Source organism: Cervus canadensis, chromosome 30 (genome assembly GCF_019320065.1).
Source record: "Cervus canadensis isolate Bull #8, Minnesota chromosome 30, ASM1932006v1, whole genome shotgun sequence".
In the NCBI taxonomy this organism is placed as follows: domain Eukaryota; kingdom Metazoa; phylum Chordata; class Mammalia; order Artiodactyla; family Cervidae; genus Cervus; species Cervus canadensis.
Genome location: NC_057415.1, coordinates 21,904,819 through 21,928,964, shown reverse-complemented (window position 1 = coordinate 21,928,964; position 24,146 = coordinate 21,904,819). Strand labels below are relative to the sequence as shown.

The following is a 24,146-nucleotide window of genomic DNA, read 5'->3' as shown; positions in this document are numbered from 1 at the left end:
CACTGCTCCCCTTTCTAATTCTGAGAGTCAGCCAGCCTCGGGAAAGATTTTTACAGATTTCTTCCTTTTCCTGGCATGTTGAACTTAAATCGACATTAGACGTGTTTCTTTTGTAGTGAAAAAGGAATTCTCCGATATCATAGGGGAGGAGCCTAACTGGCGAGATAAGATCCTGGAGCCTGAGGGCACCTGAGCGAAAGTCAGCCTTGTTTTTCATGTCACCTGCCAGGTATCAAGCGCACATCTCAACACCTTTGATACAATGGATTTGCAGATAAATAAGAGTGAAAGTCACTCAATCGTGTACAACCTCATGAACTGTAGCCTGCCAGGCTCCTCAGTCCATGGAATTCTCCAGGACAGAATACTGGAGTGGGTAGCCCATTCCCTCCTCCAGGGACTTCCCAACCCAGTGATTGAACCCAGGTCTCCCACATTGCAGCAGATTCTTTACCGTCTGAGCCACCAGGGAAGCCCAAGAAAACTGGAGTGGGTAGCCTAGCCCTTCTCCAGGGGATCTTCCCCACCCAGGAATGCAACCAGAGTCTCCTGCATTGCAGGCGGATTCTTTACCAGCTGAGCTACCAGAGAAGCCAGGGCCCTTCCAAATTCATCCTCTGGATCTGCAAGGTGAGGAAGCTGCAGAACCAAAGTCCTGCCCGTTTCCTGAAGCATGTGGGATCCATGCCATGGTCCAAAAGGAAGGGATCACCTCAAAGCTGAACAGAAGATGTTCAGACCGCCTCGGTGCCTGGGTGCTTCCAGCTTCCTCCTGGTCAGGGTAGTGTGATCAGACCCCAGGTCATCCCCAGACCGTGTGCAGTTCTCCCAGCGCCTTACCTGCCTTTCTTCCTCTGCGTCCATCTCCTCTCCCCACAGCTCCTCACAGGCCGAACGCCACCCTGAGGACGGCAAATCTTCTACAAACAACACAAATAGCTCATTAGTAAATATGACCTTTCCCCAAACCTCAGCCTGCGCACTGATCCACTCCCCCATGAGCTGGTGATGAAATGGCCACGTGACAGAGAAGTTTGATGTGGGATGGCAAAGGGCTGTGGTGGACGTCGTGGGGGTGGCGGAGGCCAGGGTGCCTAGCCCCGCAGCCTGGTTGGTCCCTCTCTTGTGGGAAGTCCAACGAGGGCACGCGGTGGCCGGAGGCCTTCATGCACACGAGGAGAAACACCACAGCTGGGATGGATGCACACAGATGAGGATGCTGGGGGAGTCCATGGAGCTGAAGGATTGTGTGGTAAAAGGTTTTACCTTGGCCTTTTTCTTTTTTTTTGAGAGCCTTGAGAGAATGTTGGAAGCCAGAAGTGACTGGACAAGCGAGTGTTACCAAGGCTGCCAGGTCGACTCAGGGAAGAGAGGGTGGATGGAGAGAAAAAGCCAGACTGAGGCCGTCCCGCGAGCCCTCTTTCAGGCTGAGGATGGATCCCTCCACGCACCTAACTGGCAAGAGACCCCCACAAGCCAGGCCGCCCTTCTCACGGTATCAGGAGCATCCACGATCGATCTTTTAACACCTTGTCTGCAGGTTCCCTTCTCCCTCTGGCCACCAGGGTGTGCTGGTTATTTTGTTCAAAATCATGGCCCTGTAGCCATCACAGTGCCCAGCACTGTCAGACCAGTTCCACACAGTCACACATCTGCCATCTAACCAAACTCCCTGAGGGAAACATCGGACATAAAAGATCCCAACATCACAACATTCAGTCTGACTCACCAGCTCATGGCTGAGTCTGTGTCCATTACACTCTGCCCCCTCAGGCTATAGTGTGAGAAAGCTGTGGCCAGGTGACTCTGAACTTCAACTCATGCTAGCATCCGTGATAAAAGTCTTCAGAGACCCCCATCGATAGGTTGAATCAGGACAAAATGAGGGACCTCCTTCGTGGTCCAGTAGCTAAGACTCTGTGTTCCCAATGCAGGGGGACTGGGTTCGATCCCTGGTCAGGGAACTAGATCCCACCCACATGCCACGACTAAGAGTTGGTGGTTGGTGTACCACAACTATAACCTGGTGCAGCCAAATACATAAAATAAATATTTTTTAAAAAGAACAAAAGGAAATGCCTTCCTCAAAGAAGGATGTTGTCCTTAACACAAATTTTGAGTTTGGTTTCAAACCAAAAAGTTTTCATACATGTTCCTGGGGAACTTTCAAAACACCTGGACTCTGAAGCAGAATCCTCCAGCATGTGGATGTTAAATGGAGTGCTAGGGAGCAATCTCGTCCATGGGCCATGCTGGTCAAGGTCTGGGCTAAACCTGCATCTTCAGGCCTCACTGAAACTATGACAGCTTTAAAATAAGGGAAAGTGGCCGGTTAGTTCAGTTGGTTAGAGCATGGTGCTAATAAAATAAGGGAGAGGAAAAACCTAAACTAGATTCAACTGTTTTCTCTCTACAGTTTGAAAAAAGCAAGTGTGGTGTTGCCCTCTGCTCAACACTTTGTAGATTTACAGGAACTCACCCAGAAAGTGTAGCAAAACCATGCACAGAGTTCATGTGTCTATGCGAGGCTGAGTGGAAAGCAAACTTGCTGGTTACTGTGTGAATCCAAGCACTGTAGGTCAGCTGGGGTCATTTAGAACCAAAAATACACGTCAGACCATCACACTTACTGTTGGAGAAGGACCAGCTTGCTGAGTCCTCTGGGTCTAACTGCATATATATTTATAGACTTCCATGCTCTAAAAACAGCTTAAGGTGATATTCAATAATAAATCAAATTTAACATGGCAAATCAAATTAGCAGATGGGAAGGGGAGAGAAAGTAAGGCCTGGCTTTTCCCGTGACCATGGCACATGGGCACTTCCTGTCACCCTGCAGGGTGGCCTGACAGGCTGCTGGCCGAGTCAGACCAAAAGCACCCTGGCCACCCCACCCCATCTAACGAGGCACCGGGTGTGGTCCCCAGGGGCAGAGTGGCCGGTTGCCACAGCAGTGGCCCTCAGCATTCTGCCACAGTCTCCTCATGTGAAGACCCAGTGGCTTAACGCAGATGAAAGCGCAGGTCTCTGATTGACTTCCAGCTGGGGAGCTGGGTCCTCCCTGCTTCAGGCCCCCGCCTTCCCCAGGGGGACATCAAGTCGAGACCGTCCCCCGCGGCCCTCCGGGGCTGCACGGCACAGTGGAATCCACACAGGGAGGAAGGTGGTCCCCCACGCGGGTGTCAGGCTTCACAGACCATGAGGCGGCGCTGGCGATGGGGGAAGCAACAGAGGGCGGCTTCCTCAAGCTCTTGAGTGGCCCAGCTTCGGCCGTGGGGCTTCTGTATGGCCTTAATAGTGCTGAGTCATAAGGGTGTGGGAAGGCGTGCTGACAGGGGTCACATTGTGGGGTCGGAACTCAAGGGAGTCACCCTCTTCAAGGCCATGCAGCTGCAGGGACCAGGGCCTGTTGGGACGCTAGTTCTTCTCAGTTTGGTTCAGTTCAGTCGCTCAGTAGTGTCCGACTCTTTGCAACCCCATGGACTGCAGCACAAGAGGCTTCCCTGTCCATCGCCAGCTAGTTCTTCTGCAAAAGTTTTTTCTTCATCTGTCAAGCGTCTCTGTCCCCTGAGCAGACTTTCATAAATACAGTAAGTCCCCACATATGATCCTTCAAGTTGTGTGCGTGTGTGCGCACTCAGTCACTTCAGTCATGTCCAACTCTTTGTGACCCTATGGACTGGAGCCCGCCAGGCTCCTCTGTCCATGGAATTCTCCAGGCAAGAATACTGGAGTGGGTTGCCATGCCCTTCTCCAGGGGATCTTCCCAACCCAGGGATCAAACTCAGGTCTCCTGCACTGTAGGCAGATTCTCTACTGCTGAGCCATCAGGGAAGCCCAAACCTTCAAGTTGCAAACTTGCTAAGATGTGAACATGGTTCACATGTCCAAATCACACAAATTAGTTCACACACGTGGCATACACTGTCACATGGGTGCATCCTCTCCCAGCGGCTGTGCTTTTGTGTACTTTACGGCAGTATTGTCTAGAGTATAGAGGTACAGTATTTTTATTTCAAGTTCAGGATGCCTGGACGCAAGCATTACAGCAGCAGTGATGTAGTGGGCACTACTGTACTTTTCAAGGTACTGTACTGTAAGGTTAAAAATGTTTTATTTATTTTTGTTTGCTCTTTTATATATTATTTGTGTGAAAAGTAGTTTAAATCTTTTACAGTATAGTACTATATAGCTGGGCTTCCTAGGTGGCTCAATGGTAAAGAATCTGCCTGCCAATACAGGAGACACAGGTTCAATCCCTGGGCCAGGAATTTTTGGCTTGCTAATGCAAAGATATCCAATAGACAAATTTGAACGAGATAAAACTGAGGCATTTTCTGAGGTCACTGTTTAAATTAAACAATTCCACTACTGCCAAAGCAATATAAGCTCATCACTTTCTGAAATGTAGCTATTTCACAGACCTAGTCTTAGCTTTCTGGTTCTCTTCTTCAAGATGACTTGAAATTGGCATTTTTGTAAAGGTACAAGCTCTACTAGGCTATGAATTTTATAAAAACATGCTTAAAAACAGAATTGGCCCTCAAGAAGTTTAAAATCTGGTTTAAAATATATAAACCTGCTCAAAATCACTGATACATTAAAAGAGTCAGTCTGCTTTCTAAATTATTACTCCCATTAACATTTCTACTTCCAACTCTATGCAATTTTATTCTCTGTGTATACCATTGGAAATTCTCTCTTGACATCTTGATTTTTTTTAAAAAAAAGAAATAACAGAGATTTTAAAATATCAGTCTGGTCTTAGAGTTTCATTTATTAAAGAAACAAACCTAAACACTCCATTTGTCTGCAACTTAATTATAAAAAGAGTTTGGAAATGAGGAGTGTTCTTCAGGAGGCTTGTGTCAAAACATACATGTTACAAACATAGATGAACACTTGGGAGACTTGAGACAGTGGGTCCTAACTCCCTGTCACTGGTCACCAGCACTCAAGGGAAAGACTTTCCCTCTGGAAATTTCTAGTGGTTTACCTCAGAATTATCATTCCTTTCTCAAGTAAAATCACAGGAGTCCATTTTCAAGAGGACTTACCTGGTAATTTGTGTCCTTGTACTAAAGTCAAGTGACCTCATTGAGCGAAGAACTTCAATGCACCCCAGATACTGTAAGGAGAGAAAACGTAAGTCATGAGTCAGAGAACTGAAATGAAGAGATGATTCCTAACTAGAACAAAGTCATTTGGGGAGCCATACACATTTTTTCAACCACATTATAACTTTTTGTTCATGGTGACACTTCATTCTGTTTCTATAGAAGTAATAACTCTCACCCATCAGAAAACATCCTGAGTGCTTACATTTGGCACTATACTTAACTTTCATGAAACCCATTAGCATGTTCACTTTCTTTAGCAATACATCTTCAGAAACTTTTGCTGAGGTATAACTTGTATGTCATAAAATGCAGAAATCATAAATGTACAACTCAATGATCATTTAAACATGTACCTGTCATGTAACCACCACCCAACATCCGAATATCCCATTTCTAGTCCTTTACTAAATTTCCAGAAGTTTACAATATTTAAAGAAAGAATGAAAACACTATAATACCAACATTTTGGCCAACCTCACACTGCATTATTTAGTAAATACATTTGGGTTTTGAATAAACTATAGATTACCCCCAAAGGTGTTTTATTTTGGTTTACTAGAGAGACCTCTTCTGAATTATTTAACATAAATTTTCAGAATTTCAACTTAATATCTAAATTTGTAGCTAACTTTGTTTATCAGTTTTATACATGAGAATGTATGTGTGTATGTAACTATATGGCCACAGTTAAAGCTACAGACAAACAACTAGAATGGAAGAGATAGAATATTCGTGTTCCAAAGCCCTTGGGGGAGTTGGAAGGTACAGATGTTTTATACTAATGACTTTAAATTTAGACATAGCAGGAAGGGACCTCATGGTGTAGTACAGAAAAGACTGCATTTAAATTATACAGAAAACCTGAATTTGAGCCTGGCTCTGTCATATCTTCTTACATAACCTCAAGCAAAACTTTAAACTTCTCTCAAATGTGACTGTTACTCCAACCACTGCACAGTCAGAGTTATTTAAATACCACCACCTCCATCAGTTAAGTGGGTACCATGAACAGTCACAGAGACATATGAATAAGATGACCACCAACCTTGCAGAGTCATGTGATTAAAGGGACAATATCACAGAATCGCGTGAATACCAGGACCAGCATCACAGGGTTATATAACTACCACCACCACCATCAAAGTCGAAGACTTAGGCAAATACCACATCCATCACCACAAATGTACATGAGTACCATGACCAACATTGCAGAGTTATGTATACTACAATGAGGTCACAAGTCACAGGAAAACGATGAACAACGGTGCATGATTATATGACTACCACTATCGCAATTATAGATTTGTGTGGATGCCACCATCACCACAGCAGGGTTATATGGTGAGCACTGTCACTAAGATATGTGGAGACCACAACCCACTTTGCTGAGTTACAGGATTGTCAAGTCCAGCACTGTCACAGTTACGTAAACATCACAACCACATCCCAGAGGTATGTGAACACCATCACCAGCAACATTACAAAGTGAAGTAATTACTTCAATCAAAGTGGCTAAGTTGTGTCAATAACTCTGAGATGTGTGATGACCATCACCACCACCACTGCAGTTATGGAAACCTCCATGCCCACCCCTGCAGATGTGTGAATATGACATGACCACTGCAGGTCAGCTAGTTACTATGCCCACCATCACAGAGCTATTGAAGACCATTTTATAACACTGCAGAATTATATGATACCATCAACACCACCATAGCAAAATGTGAATTCTGTGAATGCTCTCTCAGTTATGGGAATATCACTGCCTCACAGTGCCGTGTTAATGCCAGCATGGCCATCACTGTAGAGCTGTGTCAATTCCATGCCCAAGTCCTGGTGTTATCTGAATTATACCATCACCATCCTCACAAGATCTGTGAATAACAATATCAATGCCACATACTTATGCCAACACCATGACAAAATAACATCTTAGGATTATGAATACTGTGATGAAATGCAGTGTCTATGAACACAACCTTCCCCAGCAATGCGGGGTCATGTGAATACAAGACCTCTGCCACACTTTTATTTGAATATCGCCTGTTGGGCTGAACCCTACAGGCCTGCAAGCCCTACACTTGCCCCGCTTCAAGACCCAAGAAAGAGCTGGTGTCAGCAACAGAGACATCAATGGCTTAATGGATGGGGGAATCTCACATGTCTGAAGCAAGGTCCTGGAGCAACAACCCACCATATGCAGCAGACAGCGGGCAGAACAGGGCAGTAGTCTTCGCTCCTAGGGGGAGAGGGAGGTTACCAGTTATAGGGGGAACTGACATCAGGTTGGCTATCAGTTACCAGGGAAAACCAGCAGGGGAGCATGTCCGCAATGGCCCATTTGATGAGGTATCATGGTGGAGATGCTCTAAACCAAAGCTTAGAATGATCACTGGCTGGGGCTGGAGGCAAGGATGTGGGAAGGTCAGTCATGTCAGTAGGGTGTAGGTATAGCTGGTACTGGTCAAGCAGGGGATGTACAGAGAGCAAGAAAACAGCCATCTTGGATGGCCGGATCATCTACTACCTCTACCCCGACGATGATGATATGTGAAATGCCAACCTGGCCAACCTCAAAGGGCCATGGAAATAACATCAGCAACATCATAAAGTCATGTGAATGCACCTGTCACGTGGCACATTATGTGTATGCAAACACCACCACCATGATAGGGCGGTGTGAATACCATGACCAACATCACAGCTATGAGAATAGACAGCCAGTGGTGAGACTATCGCTCACACAACCACTGAGTTATGTGATTACCACAACCAACACCACAGGTTGTGTTACCACCAAAAACAACATCCAACATCATTTCAATGCTGTCAGCATCACTGCAGATATGTGAATATCATATCCACCACAGCAGAATTAAATGAAGACCATCTGCACCCACTCCACAGAATAATTGATAACATGCTCAACACGGCAGAGGTAAGATGAACACTACCACTTAGATCCTTGCAGAGTCACATGAATACCACAGCCACCAACTCTGCAGAGTTATATGAATATGACCACAACCAACATCACAGATTCTTGTGAATACCACCACCAACACTAACGCAAAGCTATGTGAATTCTTTGACGAATGTGCAGAGTAACGTGTAGACTAACTTCTCAGAGTTATGTTATCACCACCACCACAACCTTCACAGGTATTGCCAGTACCTCCACTGCTCTCACAGTTATATGAAGACCATGTCCGACTTCAGGGAATTATATAGGATGACCAATACTGCCGCATTCGCAGCCCTGCGTGAACATCACCACCAACACTGACAAGTTGAATTACCCTCCCGAGGGTCTGTAGCAATTTGTCCTGTCCCCACCAATGTCTAAGCAAGTTTACTTCTCTACCCTTTGTAACACTGGACAACATCAATCTTTTGAAACTTTGCCTCTCGTGGGCAAAAGTATTTCTTTTTTGTTGTTGTTTTCATGTGAATCTCCCTGTCATCTAATCAGATTGTGTAGTTTTCTCATTTGTTTATTGGCTATTTGCACTTTTTTTTTTTTCTTCTATTTGCACTTCTTTTTCTGTTAACTGACTGTTCATATCTTTGGTCCAGTTTTCTATTAGGTTCTCCATCTTTTTCTTCTAGATTAATGTGATGTTAATCTCCCATTCAATCATTTTCTTTTGATGGTCAGTTTCTACATTTTACCTAAAAGAATTTGTTACCATAGTAATATGGTAATCATTACTGTGATTACACATCTATCCTTTCTGGTGTGGCTTTGGAATGCCCTATCTTGCATGAGAAGGTCTTGTGTCCACAGATTCTCATAATACTCTTCCAAATTTTAAGAATATTTATTAGTTATATATGCTTTCACTTTATTTAATAGTTTTCATTTACCTTTTTAATCTATTTTGGATTTATTTGTCTATATAGGCTATGGCATGAATTATAATGCAAGCCTCCAAATAGACTACTACTTATATGAGTTATTGTTGTTCAGTTGCTAAGTCATGTCCATATCTTTGCAAACCCATGGACTACAGCACGCCAGGCTGCCCTGTCTTTCACTATCACTGAGAGTTTTCCTCAAACGCATGTCCATTGAGTCAGTGATGGCATCCAATCATCTCATCCTCTGTTGTCCACTTCTCCTCCTGCCCTCAATCTTTCCCAGCATCAGGTCTTTTCCAATGAGTTGGCTCTTTGCATCAGGTAGCCAAAGTATTGGAGCTTCAGCTTTAGCAGCAGTCCTCCCAATGATTATCCACAGTTGATTTCCTTTGGGATTGACTGGTTTGATTTCCTTTCTGTCCAAAGGGCTCTCAAGAGTCTTCTCCAGCATTGCAGTTTGAAAGCATCAATTCTTCAGCCATCAGCCTGCTTTATGGGTCAACAGTCACATCCATAATAAATGATTACCAGAAAAACAATAGCTTTGACTATACAGACCTTGATTAGAAAAGTGATGTCTCTGCTTTTGAATATGCTGTCTAGGTTTGTCATAGCTTTTCTTCCAAGGAGAAAGCATCTTTTAATTTCATCTCTGCAGTCACCATCCACAGTGATTTAGGAGCCCAAGAGAATAAAATCTTCCACTGTTCCCACTTTTTCCCTATCTGTTTGCCATGAAGTGATGGGACTAGATGCCATGATCTTAGTTTGTAGAAAGTTGAGTTTCAAGCCAGCTTTTTCACTCTCCTCTTTCACCCTCATCAAGAGGCTCTTGATTTCTTCTTTGCTTTTTGCCATTAGAGTGGCATCATCTGCATATCTGAGATTGTTGATATTTCTCCCGGCAATCTTGATTTCAGCTTGTGAGCTATCCAGCCCAGCATTTCACATAACTGACTCTGGGGCTTCCCTGGTGACTCAGATGGTAAAGAATCCACCTGCAATGCAGGAGACCCAGGTTCAATCTCTGGGTGAGAAAGATCCCCCAGAGAAGTGAATGGCTACATACTCTGGGATTCTTGCCTGGAGAATTCCATGGACAGAGGAGCCTGGCAGGCTATAGTCCATGGGGTTGCAAAGACTGGGACACAACTGAGGGACTAACTCTCACTTTTCACCCTACATATAAGTTAAATAAGCAGGGTGACAATATACAGCCTTATGTACACCTTTCCCGATTTTGAACCAGCCAGTTGATCCATGTCCAGTTCTAACTCTGCTTCTTGACCTGCATACAAGTTTCTCAGGGGACAGGTAAGGTGCTCTAATATTCCCATCTCTTTAATAATTTTCCACAGTTTGTTGTGATCCACACAGGATGACTCAGTTGGTAAAGAATCTACCTGCAAAGCAGGAGACTCCAGTTCAATTCCTGGGTTGGAAAGATCCACAGGAGAAGGGACAGGCTACTCACTCCAGTATTCTTGGGCTTCCCTGGTGGCTCAGCTGGTAAAGAATCTGCCTGCAATGCGGGAGACCTGGGTTCAATCCCTGGGTTGGGAAGATCCCCTGGAGAAGGGAAAGGCTGACTACTCCAGTATTCTGGCCTGGAGAATTCCATGGACTACAGTCCGTGGGGTCTCAAAGAGTCAGACATGACTGAACCACTTCCACTTTCACTCACTTCACACAGTCACAGGCTTTATCATAGTCAATAAAGCAGAAGTAGAGGTTTTTCTGGAATTCCTTTGCTTTCTCTATGACCCAACAGATGTTGATGATTTGATCTCTAGCTCCTCTGCCTCTTCTAAATCCAGCTTGTACATCTGGAAGTTCTTGGTTCATTTACTGTAAAAGCCTAGCTTGAAGGATTTTGAGCATTACCTTGCTAGAATGTGAAATGAGTGAAATTGTGCAGTAGTTTGAATATTCTTCGGCACTGCCTTTCTTGGGAATTAGAATGAAAGCTGGCCTTTTCCAGTCCTGTGGCCATTGCTGAGTTTTCCAAATTTGCTGGCATATTGAGTGTAGCACTTGATCCTAACAGCATCATCTTTCAGAATTTAAAATAGCTCTGCAGGAATTCCATCACCTCCACTAGCTTTTTTGTAGCAAAGTTTCCTAAGGTCCACTTGACTTCACACTCCAGGATGTCTGGCTCTAGGTTAGTGACCACACCATTATGATTACTCAGGTCATTAAGAGCTTTTGCGTACAGTTCTTCTGTGTATTCTTGCCACTTCTTAATATCTTCTGCTTCTGATAGGTCCATGCCATTCCTGTCCTTTATTGTGCCCATCTTTGCATGAAATGTTCCCTTGGTATCTCAAATTTCTTGAAGAGATCTCTAGTCTTTCCCATTCTATTTTTTTTCCTCTATTTCTTTGCATTGTTCACCTAAGAATGTGTTCTTATCTCTTCTTGCTATTCTCTGAAACTCTGCATTCAGTTGGGTATATCTTTCCCTTTCTTCTTAGCCTTTCTCTTCTCTTCTCAGCTATTTGTAAAGCTTATACAAGTACTTAAGTAAGAACTTATATGAATATCACTGATTTAATCATTCATTCATGTCTTGTTGGATTAATGTGTCAACTTTGTGGTATATTAAAGTCCTATTTCTGTATGGACCTTTATCTGAACTCTCTTATATGTCATTGGTCAATTTCTGAGTCTCTGGTGCATATTTTTCCTTAAGAACTTTAAGATCATTTAGTGAAGTTCTCCCACACCTCAAAAACAATTTAAATTCCATTGAAATTTCATATGCTACCTTGAAAAGAATTTACATTTATTATTAAGCTTTTTATCCACAAACATGAGAGTTGTCTCAAATTCAGGTATTATTTATTGCCTTTAATAAGAGTTTGTAGTCTTTATTATGTAAATCTCATACTTTTCTTTGGTATATTTCAAGGCATTTTTGGGCTCCAAAATCACTGCAGATGATGATTGCAGCCATGAAATTAAAAGACACTTACTCCTTGGAAGGAAAGTTATGACCAACCTAGACAGCATATTAAAAAGCAGAGACATTACATTGTCAACAAAGGTCCATCTAGTCAAGGCTATGGTTTTTCCAGTAGTCATGTATGGATGTGAGAGTTGGACTATAAAGAAAGCTGAGCACAGAAGAATTGATGCTTTTGAACTGTGGTATTGGAGAGTCCCTTGAACTGCAAGGAGATCCAACCAGTCCATCCTAAAGGAGATCAGTCCTGGGTGTTCATTGGAAGGACTGATGTTGAAGTTGAAATTCCAATACTCTGGCCACCTGATGCAAAGAGCTGACTCATTAGAAAAGACCCTGATGCTGAGAAAGATTGAGGGCAGGAGGAGAAGGGGACGACAGACGATGAGATGGTTGGATGGCATCACCGACTCAATGGATACGGGTTTGGGTGGACTCCGGGAGTTGGTGATGGACAGGGAGGCCTGGCGTGCTGCAGTTCATGGGGTCCCAAAGAGTCGGACACGACTGAGTGACTGAACTGAACTGAAGGCATTTTTGTATAAATTTCGGTAACCACAGGGTATGAAAGTTCGATTTTCTCCATCATGTGTCTACCTGGTTTTTACTACATAGAAAATTCAATCAATGGGCTCCAGAGATGTACAAAACTGAAGAGTTATGCAAGCCTGGACAATGGAGCCCAGAAAACCTCCCAGAACTGAAGACAACCTCCTACCAACAAAGAGACTGAAACGTAAAATACAGTGTAAAGTCATGAAATTTAGATGCGGAAGTTTCCACATTAGTCTCATAGGAATTCCAGGAAAATAAAAGAAAAAAGTAGAGGGAAAGTTCTCTTTCAGCACCAAATATATGAAAACAAATAACATGAAAAGGATGAAGAAGGGTACTAAGCCAAGAATCTTATATCCACCCAAACTAGCATTCAAATAGGAGGGCAAAGCAAAGACTCAGAAAGTTAACCACCCACAGACGTTCTCTGAAAGAATTATTTCAGGAAAACAAGGACTACAAAAAAGAGAAGGATGTGGGCTGCAAGAAACAATGATAAGAAAAGAATCAACAAAATATACAGGTACACTTTATGCCTAACCAATTACTGATGCATAACTCTAAATTTTCTTTTATACTGACAGGAAACTAAAATCTCAAATGATCTCAGTATGGCTAGTAGGGGACAGAGGAAAAAAGTGGTTGAGGAGAATAAGGGAAACTTGCTAAAGGAGACTGGACCACATAAGCATATGAACATGAAGATGCTTGGTTCACTGGGTCCACCTTTGGAGACCTCAGGCACAGAGAGGAGACGAAGACGGTGCAGGTACTGCTGGGAAGGGCAGTGGGAAGGAGGAATGGTTCAGAAGGAGTATTAGCTCTGAATCCTTCTATGTTATTTATAGACATTTTACATAGCAAGAACATGCTCGTTTATTACTCAGACAGTTACAAAATGAGGGAAAATTTAAAATATTTTCCACCAAAAGAAACAGACCATGCTTAATAAAACTGGATCTTCAAGCCATGATGCAGATAGACCAAAAAGTTATTAAGGTCATCTGGTGTCTCAGATGACAAAGGATCTTAAGCAGCCCTCCCAGATCCTTTAGACAGCTACCTTGTTCTGACGATGCAATAGTGAGTGAAGCGATCCATGAAACCAGCCACACCTCTCAGGTATGCTACTTCTATGATGGGTGTCTTTGAACTCCAGCCTCAGAGTTGGTCAAAGATGTGTGTGTGATCCCAGTCAGGCCAACAAGTCACAGTCCTGGGGGTTTTGGCGGAACGGTCTGGACCAGAGCAGCTTCTGAGAGCTGTGATGGTGGTGGTTTAGTCACTAAGTCATGTACAACTCTTGCGACCCTGTGGACTGTAGCCCACCAGGCTCTTCTGTCCAGTTAATAGTAACTGTTCCTCAGTCCCCATACCTTTACTTCCAGAGGTTAGAAGAATTTATGAATAACTCACCCTGCTGACTTCTAGCTTCAGTGCCTATTAGAGGACTCGTTCCAATTTCATTTGGAATGATGGTAAGCCCAGGCTTATTATTTTCAAGCATGGCCCCTAAAGGGGAATGTCATCCATGTTGCATGAACTCCTTACTGCAAAATTCAGACTTAAACTGAAGAAAGTACGGAAAACCACTGGACCATTCAGGTATGACCTAAATCAAATCCCGGATGGTTTTACATTGGAAGCGACAAATAGATTCAAGGGATTAGATCTGATAGAGTGTCTGAAGAACTATGGACGAAGGTTCGTGACATTGTACAGGAGGCAGTGATCAAGACGATTCCCAAGAAAAAGAAATGCTAAAAGGCAAAATGGTTGCCTGAGGAGGCCTTACAAATAGCTGAGAAAAGAAGAGAAGTAAAAAGCAAAGGAGAAAAGGAAATGTGTACCCATTTGAATGAAGAGTTCTAAAGAATAGCAAGGAGAGATTTAAAAAAGCCTTTCTCAGTAATCAATGCAAAGAAATAGAGGAAAACAATAGAGTGGAAAAGACTAGAGATCGCCTCAAGAAAATTTGAGATACCATGGGAACATCTCATGCAAAGATGCACACAATAAAGGATAGAAATGGTATGAACCTAACAGAAGCAGAAGATATTAAGAAGTGGCAAGAACACACGGAAGAACCATACAAAAAAGATCATAATGATCCAGATAATCACTATGGTGTGATCACTCACCTAGAGCCAGACACCCTGGAGTGTGAAGTCAAGTGGGCCTTAGGAAGCATCACTACAAACAAAGCAAGTGGAGGTGATGGAATTCCACTTGAGCTATTTCAAATCCTAAAAGATGATGCTGTGCAAGTGCTGCACTCAATATGCCGGCAAATTTGGAAAACTCAGCAGTGGCCACAGAACTGGAAAAGGTCAGTTTTCACTCCAATCCCAAAGAAAGGCAATGCCAAAGAATGCTCTAACTACTGCACAATTGCACTCACCTCACATGCTAGTAAAGTAATGCTCAAAATTCTCCAAGCCAGGCTTCAACAATATGTGAACCGTGAATTTCCAGATGTTCAAGCTGGATTTAGAAAAGGCAGAGGAACCAGAGATCAAACTGCCAACATCTGTTGGATATCAAAAAAGCAAGAGAGTTCCAGAAAAACATCTACCTCTGTTTCATTGACTACGCCAAAGCCTTTGACTGTGTGGATCACAACAGACTGTGGAAAATTCTCAAAGAGAATTTAAATTCTTAAAGAGATGGGAATACCAGACCACCTGACCTGCCTCTTGAGAAACCTATATGCAGGTCAAGAACTAACAGTTAGAACTGGACATGGAACAACAGACTGGTTCCAAATAGGAAAAGGAGTACATCAAGGCTGTATATTGTCACCCTGCTTATTTAACTTATATGCAGAGTATGTCATGAGAAACGCTGGGCTGGATGAAGCACAAGCTGGAATCAAGATTGCCGGGAGAAATGTCAGTAACCTCAGATATGCAGATGACACCACCCTTATGGCAGAAAGTGAAGAAGAACTAAAGAGCCTCTTGATGAAAGTGCAAGAAGAGAGTGAAAAAGTTGGCTTAAAGCTCAACATTCAGAAAACTAAGATCATGGCATCTGGTCCCCTCACTTCATGGCAAATAGATGGGGAAACAGTGGAAACAGTGAGAAACTTTATTTTGGGGGGCTCCAAAATCATTGCAGATGGTGATTGCAGCCATGAAACTAAAAGACACTCACTCCTTGGAAGGAAAGTTATGACCAACCTAGACAGCATATTAAAAAGCAGAGATATTACTTTGCCAACAAAGGTCCATCTAGTCAAGGCTACGGTTTTTCCAGTAGTCGTGTATGGATGTGAGAGTTGGACTATAAAGAAGGCTGAGTGCCAAAGAATTGATGCTTTTGAACTGTGGTATTGGAGAAGACTCTTGAGAGTCCCTTGGACTGCAAGGCGATCCAACCAGTCCATCCTAAAGGAGATCAGTCCTGGGTGTTCATTGGAAGGTCTGGTGTTGAAGCTGAAACGCCAATACTTTGGCCACCTGATGTAAACAACTGACTTATTAGAAAAGACCCTGATGCTGAGAAAGATTGAGGGCAGGAGGAGAAGGGGACGACAGAGGATGAGATGATTGGATGGCATCACCAACTCAGTGGACATGAGTTTGGGTAGGCTCCGGGAGTTGGTGTTGGACAGGGAGGCCTGGCATGCTGCAGCTCATGGGGTCCCAAAGAGTCGGACACAACTGAGTGACTAAACTGAACTAAACTGAACTGAACTGAATATAAGCATTTGTTTACGGCATGTGTGCTAAGTCACTTCAGTCATGTCCGACTGTGCAACCCTATGCACTGTAGCTTGCTGGGCTCCTCTGTCCATGGGACGCTCCAGGCAAGAATACTGAAGTGAATTGCTATGCCCTTCTCCAGGGGATCTTCCTGACCCAGGGATCGAACCTGCATCTCTTACATCTCCTGCATTGGCAGGCAGGCTCTTTACCACTAACACCATCTGGGAAGCCCATTGTTTATTAACTATGTGTAAAAAGACCCTACACCATTCACGTAAGTGTTAATGAACACTTATCTGCACCTGTTAGGAGGCTCACATAGAAAGAACTTGAACAGGCATCATGCCTTCAAAGACCTCACAGTTTACTGGTCATTCTTTGACAGCTACATCATGGGGCAGCAAAAGAAACGTGTCAGAACCAGGATGAAAGACAAATTGTTGGGAAATCGAAGGAGAGCCCATGAAGCGATGTTCAAATGTACTGTGGATATGAGGCAGTGAGTCTCAAAGTGTGGTCCCCTGGGCAGCAGCAGCATCTGAGAACCTGTTAGAAATTCCTGCAAGCTCTCCAGGGATTCTGATGTCCACTCAAGTCTGAGATTTGTCTGCATAAATACTGATTTAACCTTCCAACCTTTATCTGATCAACGTTGTACGAAGGCTATGTAAGCTCAAATCTTGGTTTTTCCATTTAATACTTGCAACCTTAGTTTGTTTGCTTTTTAGTTACTTCTCCCAGAGCCATGGGCTTCCTAGGTGACACAGTAGTAAAGAATCTGCCTGCCAATGCAGGAGGCATAAGAGTCGCAGGTTCGATCCCTGGATCAGGAAGATCCCCTGGAGGAGGGCATGGCACCCCACTCCAGTATCCTTGCCTGGAAAATCCCATGGACAGAGGAGCCTGGAGTGCTACAGTTCATGGGGTCGCAAAGAGTCAGACACAACTGAGTGACTGAGCAGGCACGGAAGTGCACACCCAGAGCCTTACTTTCCTTAAATGAGAACAGTGGTGACAACATGTCTCCTGGACCTGCTGTGAGTATAAAACTCACCTGTAAAATATTTCACATAACTCCTGGCATACGCATGGCTTAAGATACCAGTAATATTATCATCTGTACACTTCAGGCCAGGTTCCTAAGGGTATCTTCATAAATGTGGCTGAGGGTTCAACTACAGTTTATATTTAGTTAAAAATGGCATATGTTTCACTGTGTTTTATTTTTTTTTTTTTTTCATATTTCAGCTAACCTTGAGGGTCTCAGAAGAACTTTGCGGCTTTTGGCTTCTCCTGCTTTCTGCAGTAAGTCTGGTAATAGCCCCCAGGTAGGGCATCCAAACATCCCAAATCTTGGGAAACTGATGGCATAACATTGGTAACCGGACTCTGTGAAAACCCAAGTTCATGATATTAAAATAAAGAATTTCCAATCGTGTTTGAAGACTTTCTTCAGGAAATAGAGGAATACAGGCAAACAACACTATTATTAAAAATAATAATTCAAGGGCACAGAATAAAATCAGCTTTCTGGATGAGAAGCGTTAAAAGCAAAAACATCTGGGGTTGGAGACAGAGTTCCTGTAACAGAAGTGAGTGTCACTGATAGAATAAACTGAGCCGGCTTGTTCAAGAATTCAAAGAAAAATTGTTTAAAGAATTCAAAGAAATAATGGGGTGTGTAGGCAAGAATCCGGAGCCATCAGAAAAACAACTGCAACTTATAAAGAGTCTGAAAGAAAACTCAATTCATCCAGAGCAGGAGGAAAATAAGGGGAAATGTTCCTTCAATACAGAAGAAAAGAGCTATAACCGCCAATAGCACTAAGACAAGTCATCATTTTGTAAAAGAGGGTCTTGATAAAGACGTTTCTCAGCAACTGTGTGCCTGAACCAGCTACAGATGAACAGAAAGGGCAGGATGCCAAAAAAAAAAAAAAAATTGGGAAAAGATTAGCCACAGATCTGTCACCCTCCACCGACTCTGATGGCTCTCGCCTCACCCCAAGAACTGGGACTGCCATCTCAGAAATCTATCTGGAGACACAGCCCCGGCCATGAGTGCCTGAGGATGAGGGTGACATCAGAACTGTCTTAGTAGGTGCATTTTTCCCTGCCCCACCAGGTGTTTTAGGAAGTGAAGGAGACTGGGGGTCAGGGACATGTTGCTGGAGCCAGAACTGTAAAAGTTCCCCCAATGTGTGTGTGTTAGTTGCTCAGTCGTGCCCAACTCTTTGCAACCCCATGGACTGTAGCCCGCCAGGCCCCTCCATCCATGGAATTCGCCAGGCAAGAATACTGGAGTGGATAGCCATTCCATTCTCCAGGGGATCTTCCTGACCCAGGGTCTCCTGCATTGCAGGTGGATTCTTTACCATCTGAGCCATCAAGGAAGCCCTTAAAAGTTCCCCATGGGATGCAGGAATTTACAGACAGAGAGACTCAGGTCCTAGAACAACCAAAAACTGCCAGGAGCTCAGGACTCACAGGAGGGCCGGGATGCCAGGGAAGGTTTACAGTGCTCACTGAAACCTGCCACCTTGAACCAATAACTCCCAGGCCCCCCATTTCACTCTTGCCAGCTGCTTGGACCCTCCAGAACCTGAGGGATAGGGCCTCTTGCATGGTTAGTTAGTGTCAGTGGGCTTCACAAACTGGCAAGCAAAACTTGAGCTACTAACTCGCCCCTCACTCTGCAGTTCAGTTCAGTTCAGTGGCACAGTCATGTCCAACTCTTTGTGACTCCATGGACTGCAGTACACGGGGTTTCCCCATCCATCACCAACTCCCAGAGCTTACTCAAACTCATGTCCATTGAGTTGGTGATGCCATCCAATCATCTCATCTTCTGTTGTCCCCTTCTCCTCCCACCTTCAATTATTCCCAGCATCAGGGTCTTTTCAAATGAGTCTGTTCTTCACATCAGATGGCCAAAGTACTGGAGTTTCAGCTTCAGCATCAGTCCTTCCAATGAATATTCAGGACCGATTTAATTTAGGATGGACTGGTTGTATTTCTTTGCTCTCCAAGGGACTCTCAAGAGTCTTCTCCAACACCACAGTTCAAAAGAATCAATTCTTCAGTGTTCAGCTTTCTTTATGGTCCAGCTCTCACATCCATACATGACCACCGGAAAAACCATAGCCTTGACTAGACGGACCTTTGTTGGCGAAGTAATGTCTCTGCTTTTTAATATGCTGTCTAGGTTGGTCATGACTTTTCTTCCAACCTCTCTCTTCAGGGAGAGGAAAGTAATTATGTGCCCGCTCTCAGGGCATGGAGAAACATCCAGACTTTCAAAGGCCCCTTCTTGGGCCTTCAGCAGGCTCTAGGTTGTGTCCTGAGCGCTTAGTGCTTGTTCTTCAGACCAGATCTGAGTTTTCACCTTGAAGATCCATCTGCAATGGATCATATTTAAAGAAAGATAAAGTTTAGCTTGAAATTCCATGAACCTGAGAAATAGAAGCATGAAAGTGAAATGTGAAAGTTGCTCAGCCATGTCCGACTCTTCACAACCCCATAAACTATACAGTCAATGGAATTCTCCAGGCCAGAATACTGGAGTGGGTGACCTTTGCCTTCTCCAGGGGATCTTCCCAATGTAAATCACAATAAAAGACATCGGCAAAAGCTAAAAAAAGGGGGGGGGGGCAATATTGTCTTTTATTCAAAATAATAATTATAATCTGAAGAAAAGCATTCTTTTTTCTCAAGTTTTCTCTGCCTAATCAAACACATATCCACATTTCTGTGTGTGTGTGTTTATACAGATAAAGGATATCTAACAAGATATATACTTGGTATGCCACCAGGAGTATGCTGAGGGAGAGAAGTGCCCTCGTATTTTGATTTCACACCATTAGGACTTTGGATATTCACGTGTGTGTGTAATAAGTGCAATAAGAATAAATGCATTACTCGTAATAAGAATATTTTTAATTTATATAACCACACAGAAAATGTTTTTTCTACATATATAAAGAGGCTCAAAACTGTTCTTTTGTTCCAGAAATTTCATTTCTGAAATTTTAATATAAGGAATGGATCTTAATGATCCATTATGCATAACCATTATGCATAAAGATCCTTTTGTTGTTTAGTTGTGTTGTTTTCTTGTTCAGTTGTGTCCAACACTTTTCAACCCCATGGACTATAGCCCACCAGGCTCCTCTGTCCATGGGATTCTCCAGGCAAGAATACTGGAGTGGGTTGCCATTTCCTCCTCCAGGAGATCTTCCCAATGCAGGGATTGAAGCTGCACCTCATCAAAAAATGGGTCAAAGAACTAAACAGACATTTCTCCAAAGAAGACATACAGATGGCTAACAAACACATGAAAAGATGCTCAACATCACTCATCATCAGAGAAATGCAAATCAAAACCACAACGAGGTACCATTACACGCCAGTCAGGATGGCTGCTATCCAAAAGTCTATAAGCAATAAATGCTGGAGAGGGTGTGGAGAAAAGGGAACCCTCTTACACTGTTGGTGGGAATGCAAACTAGTACAGCCGCTATGGAGAACAGTGTGGAGATTCCTTAAAACACTGGAAATAGAACTGTCATATGACCCAGCAATCCCACTGCTGGGCATACACACCGAGGAAACCAGATCTGAAAGAGACATGTGCACCCCAATGTTCATCGCTGCACTGTTTATAATAGCCAGGACATGGAAGCAACCTAGATGCCCATCAGCAGACGAATGGATAAGGAAGCTGTGGTACATATACACCATGGAATATTACTCAGCCTTTAAAAAGAATTCATTTGAATCAGTTATAATGAGATGGATGAAACTGGAGCCCATTATATAGAGTGAAGTAAGCCAAAAAGATGAAAACCAATACAGTATACTAACACATATATATGGAATTTAAAAAGATGGTAACAATAACCCTATATGCAAAACAGAAAAAGAGACACAGATGTACAGAACAAACTTTTGGACTCTGTGGGAGAACGCGAGGGTGGGATGTTCTGAGAGAACAGCATTGAGACAAGTATACTGTCAAGGGTGAAACAGATCACCAGCCCAGCTTGGATGCATGAGACAAGTGCTCAGGGCCTGTGCACTGGGAAGACCCAGAGGGATGGGATGGGAAGGGAGGTGGGAGGGGGGATCAGGATGGGGAATACATGTAAATCCATGGCTGATTCATGTCAATGTATGGGAAAAACCACTACAATATTGTAAAGTAATTAGCTTCCAACTAATAAAAATAAATGAAAAAAAATTTTTTAAATTAAAAAAAAAAATGAAACTGCGTCTCCTGCATTGGCAAGTGGATTCTTTCCCACTGAGCCTCCTGGGAAGCCCTGTCAACTATTAATTGTTACAAAAACAACAAAGACACAAAGTGCTCCTCAGGAGATGAGCGTCAGTGCGGTGACGCTGTCAGAGGAGCTATGTCATCATCACATGTTTATGAAGACTATATAAATACTGAGGAAAGAATGCAATAGGGACTTCCCTGGTGGTCTAGTGGTTAAGAACCTGCCTTCTTAAAATCTTCAGGGGACATGGTTTCAATCACTGGTCAGAGAACTAAGCTCCCACATGCTGTGGGGCAACTAACCCTGTACCGTACAAGCCACAACTGGAGAGAAGCCCATGTGCTGCAAATAAGACCCGACATAGCCAAATAAATAAATATTTAAATATTTTTAAAAATAAATAAGTTAATAGAAAGGAATGCAGTGCAGTCAATTTTTCAAACTGTATCTATAGTATGATAATAACTAGGTCTTTCAAAAGCTACATATAAAAAAATAGGAAGGATTATACCAAAATGTTAATCGTTAAAAGCTAACATTTATTAAGCAATCACTATGTGACATGGTGCTGACCATTATGAGCAGTGACCAAACCTATGTAATTTCATCAGCACTGAAACCTATGTAGTTAAAGCACAATGAGAAACTGAAAATTGGAAAAAAAAGAACTGAAAAATTCAGCCACATCAGTGTTGGTGGAGATGAGATGAAACAGTATTTACTATTGGTGGAACCACAGCTGATACAAGCATTTCAGAGAATGGCTCAAAAATTTATATATGCATTTTTCCCTTTTTACCCAAAACCTCTCCTGTGAGAAAGTACTTGTGGAGATTCTTACACATTTTAAGAGGGGGTACATGCAAAGATTTTTACTGTGTGATTATATCAAAAAGAAATTTAATCATGGTTGATCAAGCAGTAATTAAAAAAAAAACAACATGGCTCTGTTTTTGAAATTTTTTTCAAGGCAAGCAAATAAATAATAATAATAAAGCTAACTTTGGGAAAGTATGAATACTATGATACCATTTAAGTTAAAAGCAAAAAAAGAAAACCCACAAAACTACTTATTCCTAGTGACATATATGTCTGCAAAGATGCAAGTATATCCACAGGGGGGAAAGAAAATCTACAAGAACAGGCAGCAAACTGGTTGCCGCAGTGACCACTGGAGAGGAATTCGATACCTGATGGTAATGAAGAGGGACTTCTGCTTTTTCATTCTATGTGACATTATGTTTTTCAACAAGAATGTACCCACATATTACTTACACAGTTACAAATCATTAATAGCTAAAAGGCACATGAGGACTTCCCTGGTGGCTCAGATGGTAAAGCGTCTACCTACAATGCGGGAGACTCAGGTTCAATCCCTGGGTTGGGAAGATCCTCTGGAGAAGGAAATGGCACCCCACTCCAGTACTCTTGCCTGGAAAATCCCGTGGACAGAGGAGAGTGGTAGGCTACAGTCCATGGGGTTGCAAAAAGTCTGACACGACTGGGCAACTTCACTTTCACTTTAAAGGGCACATGAAGGAAACCATGCTTAGAGTAATGATTCTTAAACTTGAGCACACATCAGAAGCACCAGAAGGCCTTGTTGAGCTCAGGGTGCTAGGCCCTCTCCACCCCAGAGTTTCTGACTCAGTGGTCGGTAAGGTGCCTGTTGCGGGTATCTGGTCAGAAGTCACACTTGGAAGAAGCCACATTCAGTCCTTAGAAAGGTGAAATGCTGAGCTAACAGGATCACAGGAGGAGTCAAGATTTGAACCCAGGCCACCTCATGAATCAGACCCTGACTCTTGACCTCAACCACCTGCTGCCCAGTTATCTTCTTTGAGTGGTGGGATTAAAGGGGATTTGGTTTTTGACTATTTTTTAAATATATATTTTAAATATACTTATTGGGCTTTTAAGTGTAACATCAACTCATCCTGAAAATCCTTAAACTGTATTTTCCGCATTTTCCAAAGTTGGTAAGCATTCATTGCTTTGGTAAATTTTTTAAAATTACATAACTTTGTTATGTAATAACACAACATACCCTTTGCTCAGTAAAGCATCTGCCGGAGGCAGGGACTTCCTGGTGTGAACCTGAGCTGAGCTCCAAGCAGGACTCAGCTCTCCAGGGTGGCAGGCAAGCTCTCATTCCATTTATGATGGACATGCAGAGCTGGCAACACATATCCTTTCCCTAACAGTGGGCATCACCCCAAAATACAACTAGGCTTAACGAAGCTAGGGAAATTAAAAAGGAAATGCATTCATACTATGAATGAAGAAAAAACCTTTCTGTTTAAAAATTGATAAAGGTTTTGGATGATGTTGGCTGTTTGCATGCACACTGCAGCCTCTTGCTTCCACTTAAATCCCCAGAAGAGTTAAAAAGAATAGGTGAATCCCTAATTACAATGGGAAGCAGAAGAAGGGGTGTATCAGTGGACCGGCCACATTAAGGCATCCCTGAAAGAGGAAAGCCAATCAGAGTAGGACTGAAGAAGGAAGTCACAAACATCATGCATGAAGCAGGGGACGGACACTGGGGCACTGATGAACACAGACAGCATCAAGAGGATGTTGCCAAGAGAATGCCTTGCTGAGGCCTCATCCTGGTTCCTGAACTAACCGCTTGCAGGAGGATGCGATTACA

The 24,146-nt window shown here is 43.1% G+C and overlaps 1 protein-coding gene and 1 long non-coding RNA gene across 4 annotated transcripts in view; both read right to left on the bottom strand.

The window, feature by feature from the left end:
* Window positions 1-3,055, bottom strand: part of LOC122431763 — a 44,530-nt gene extending 41,475 nt beyond the window's left edge. Inside the window, exons 1-2 of the long non-coding RNA XR_006266627.1 lie at window positions 1,267-3,055; window positions 841-920 (exon numbers count right to left, since the gene is read on the bottom strand). This is a non-coding gene — a long non-coding RNA (uncharacterized LOC122431763). The remainder of the gene's footprint in view (window positions 1-840; window positions 921-1,266) is intronic.
* SHC3 (SHC adaptor protein 3) overlaps window positions 1-24,146 on the bottom strand; it is a 191,106-nt gene that overhangs the window by 133,738 nt on the left and 33,222 nt on the right. For all 3 annotated transcript variants that reach the window (XM_043453207.1, XM_043453208.1, XM_043453206.1), the window contains one exon: window positions 5,058-5,128. In XM_043453207.1, the coding sequence (XP_043309142.1) occupies window positions 5,058-5,128 (71 nt within the window). The remainder of the gene's footprint in view (window positions 1-5,057; window positions 5,129-24,146) is intronic.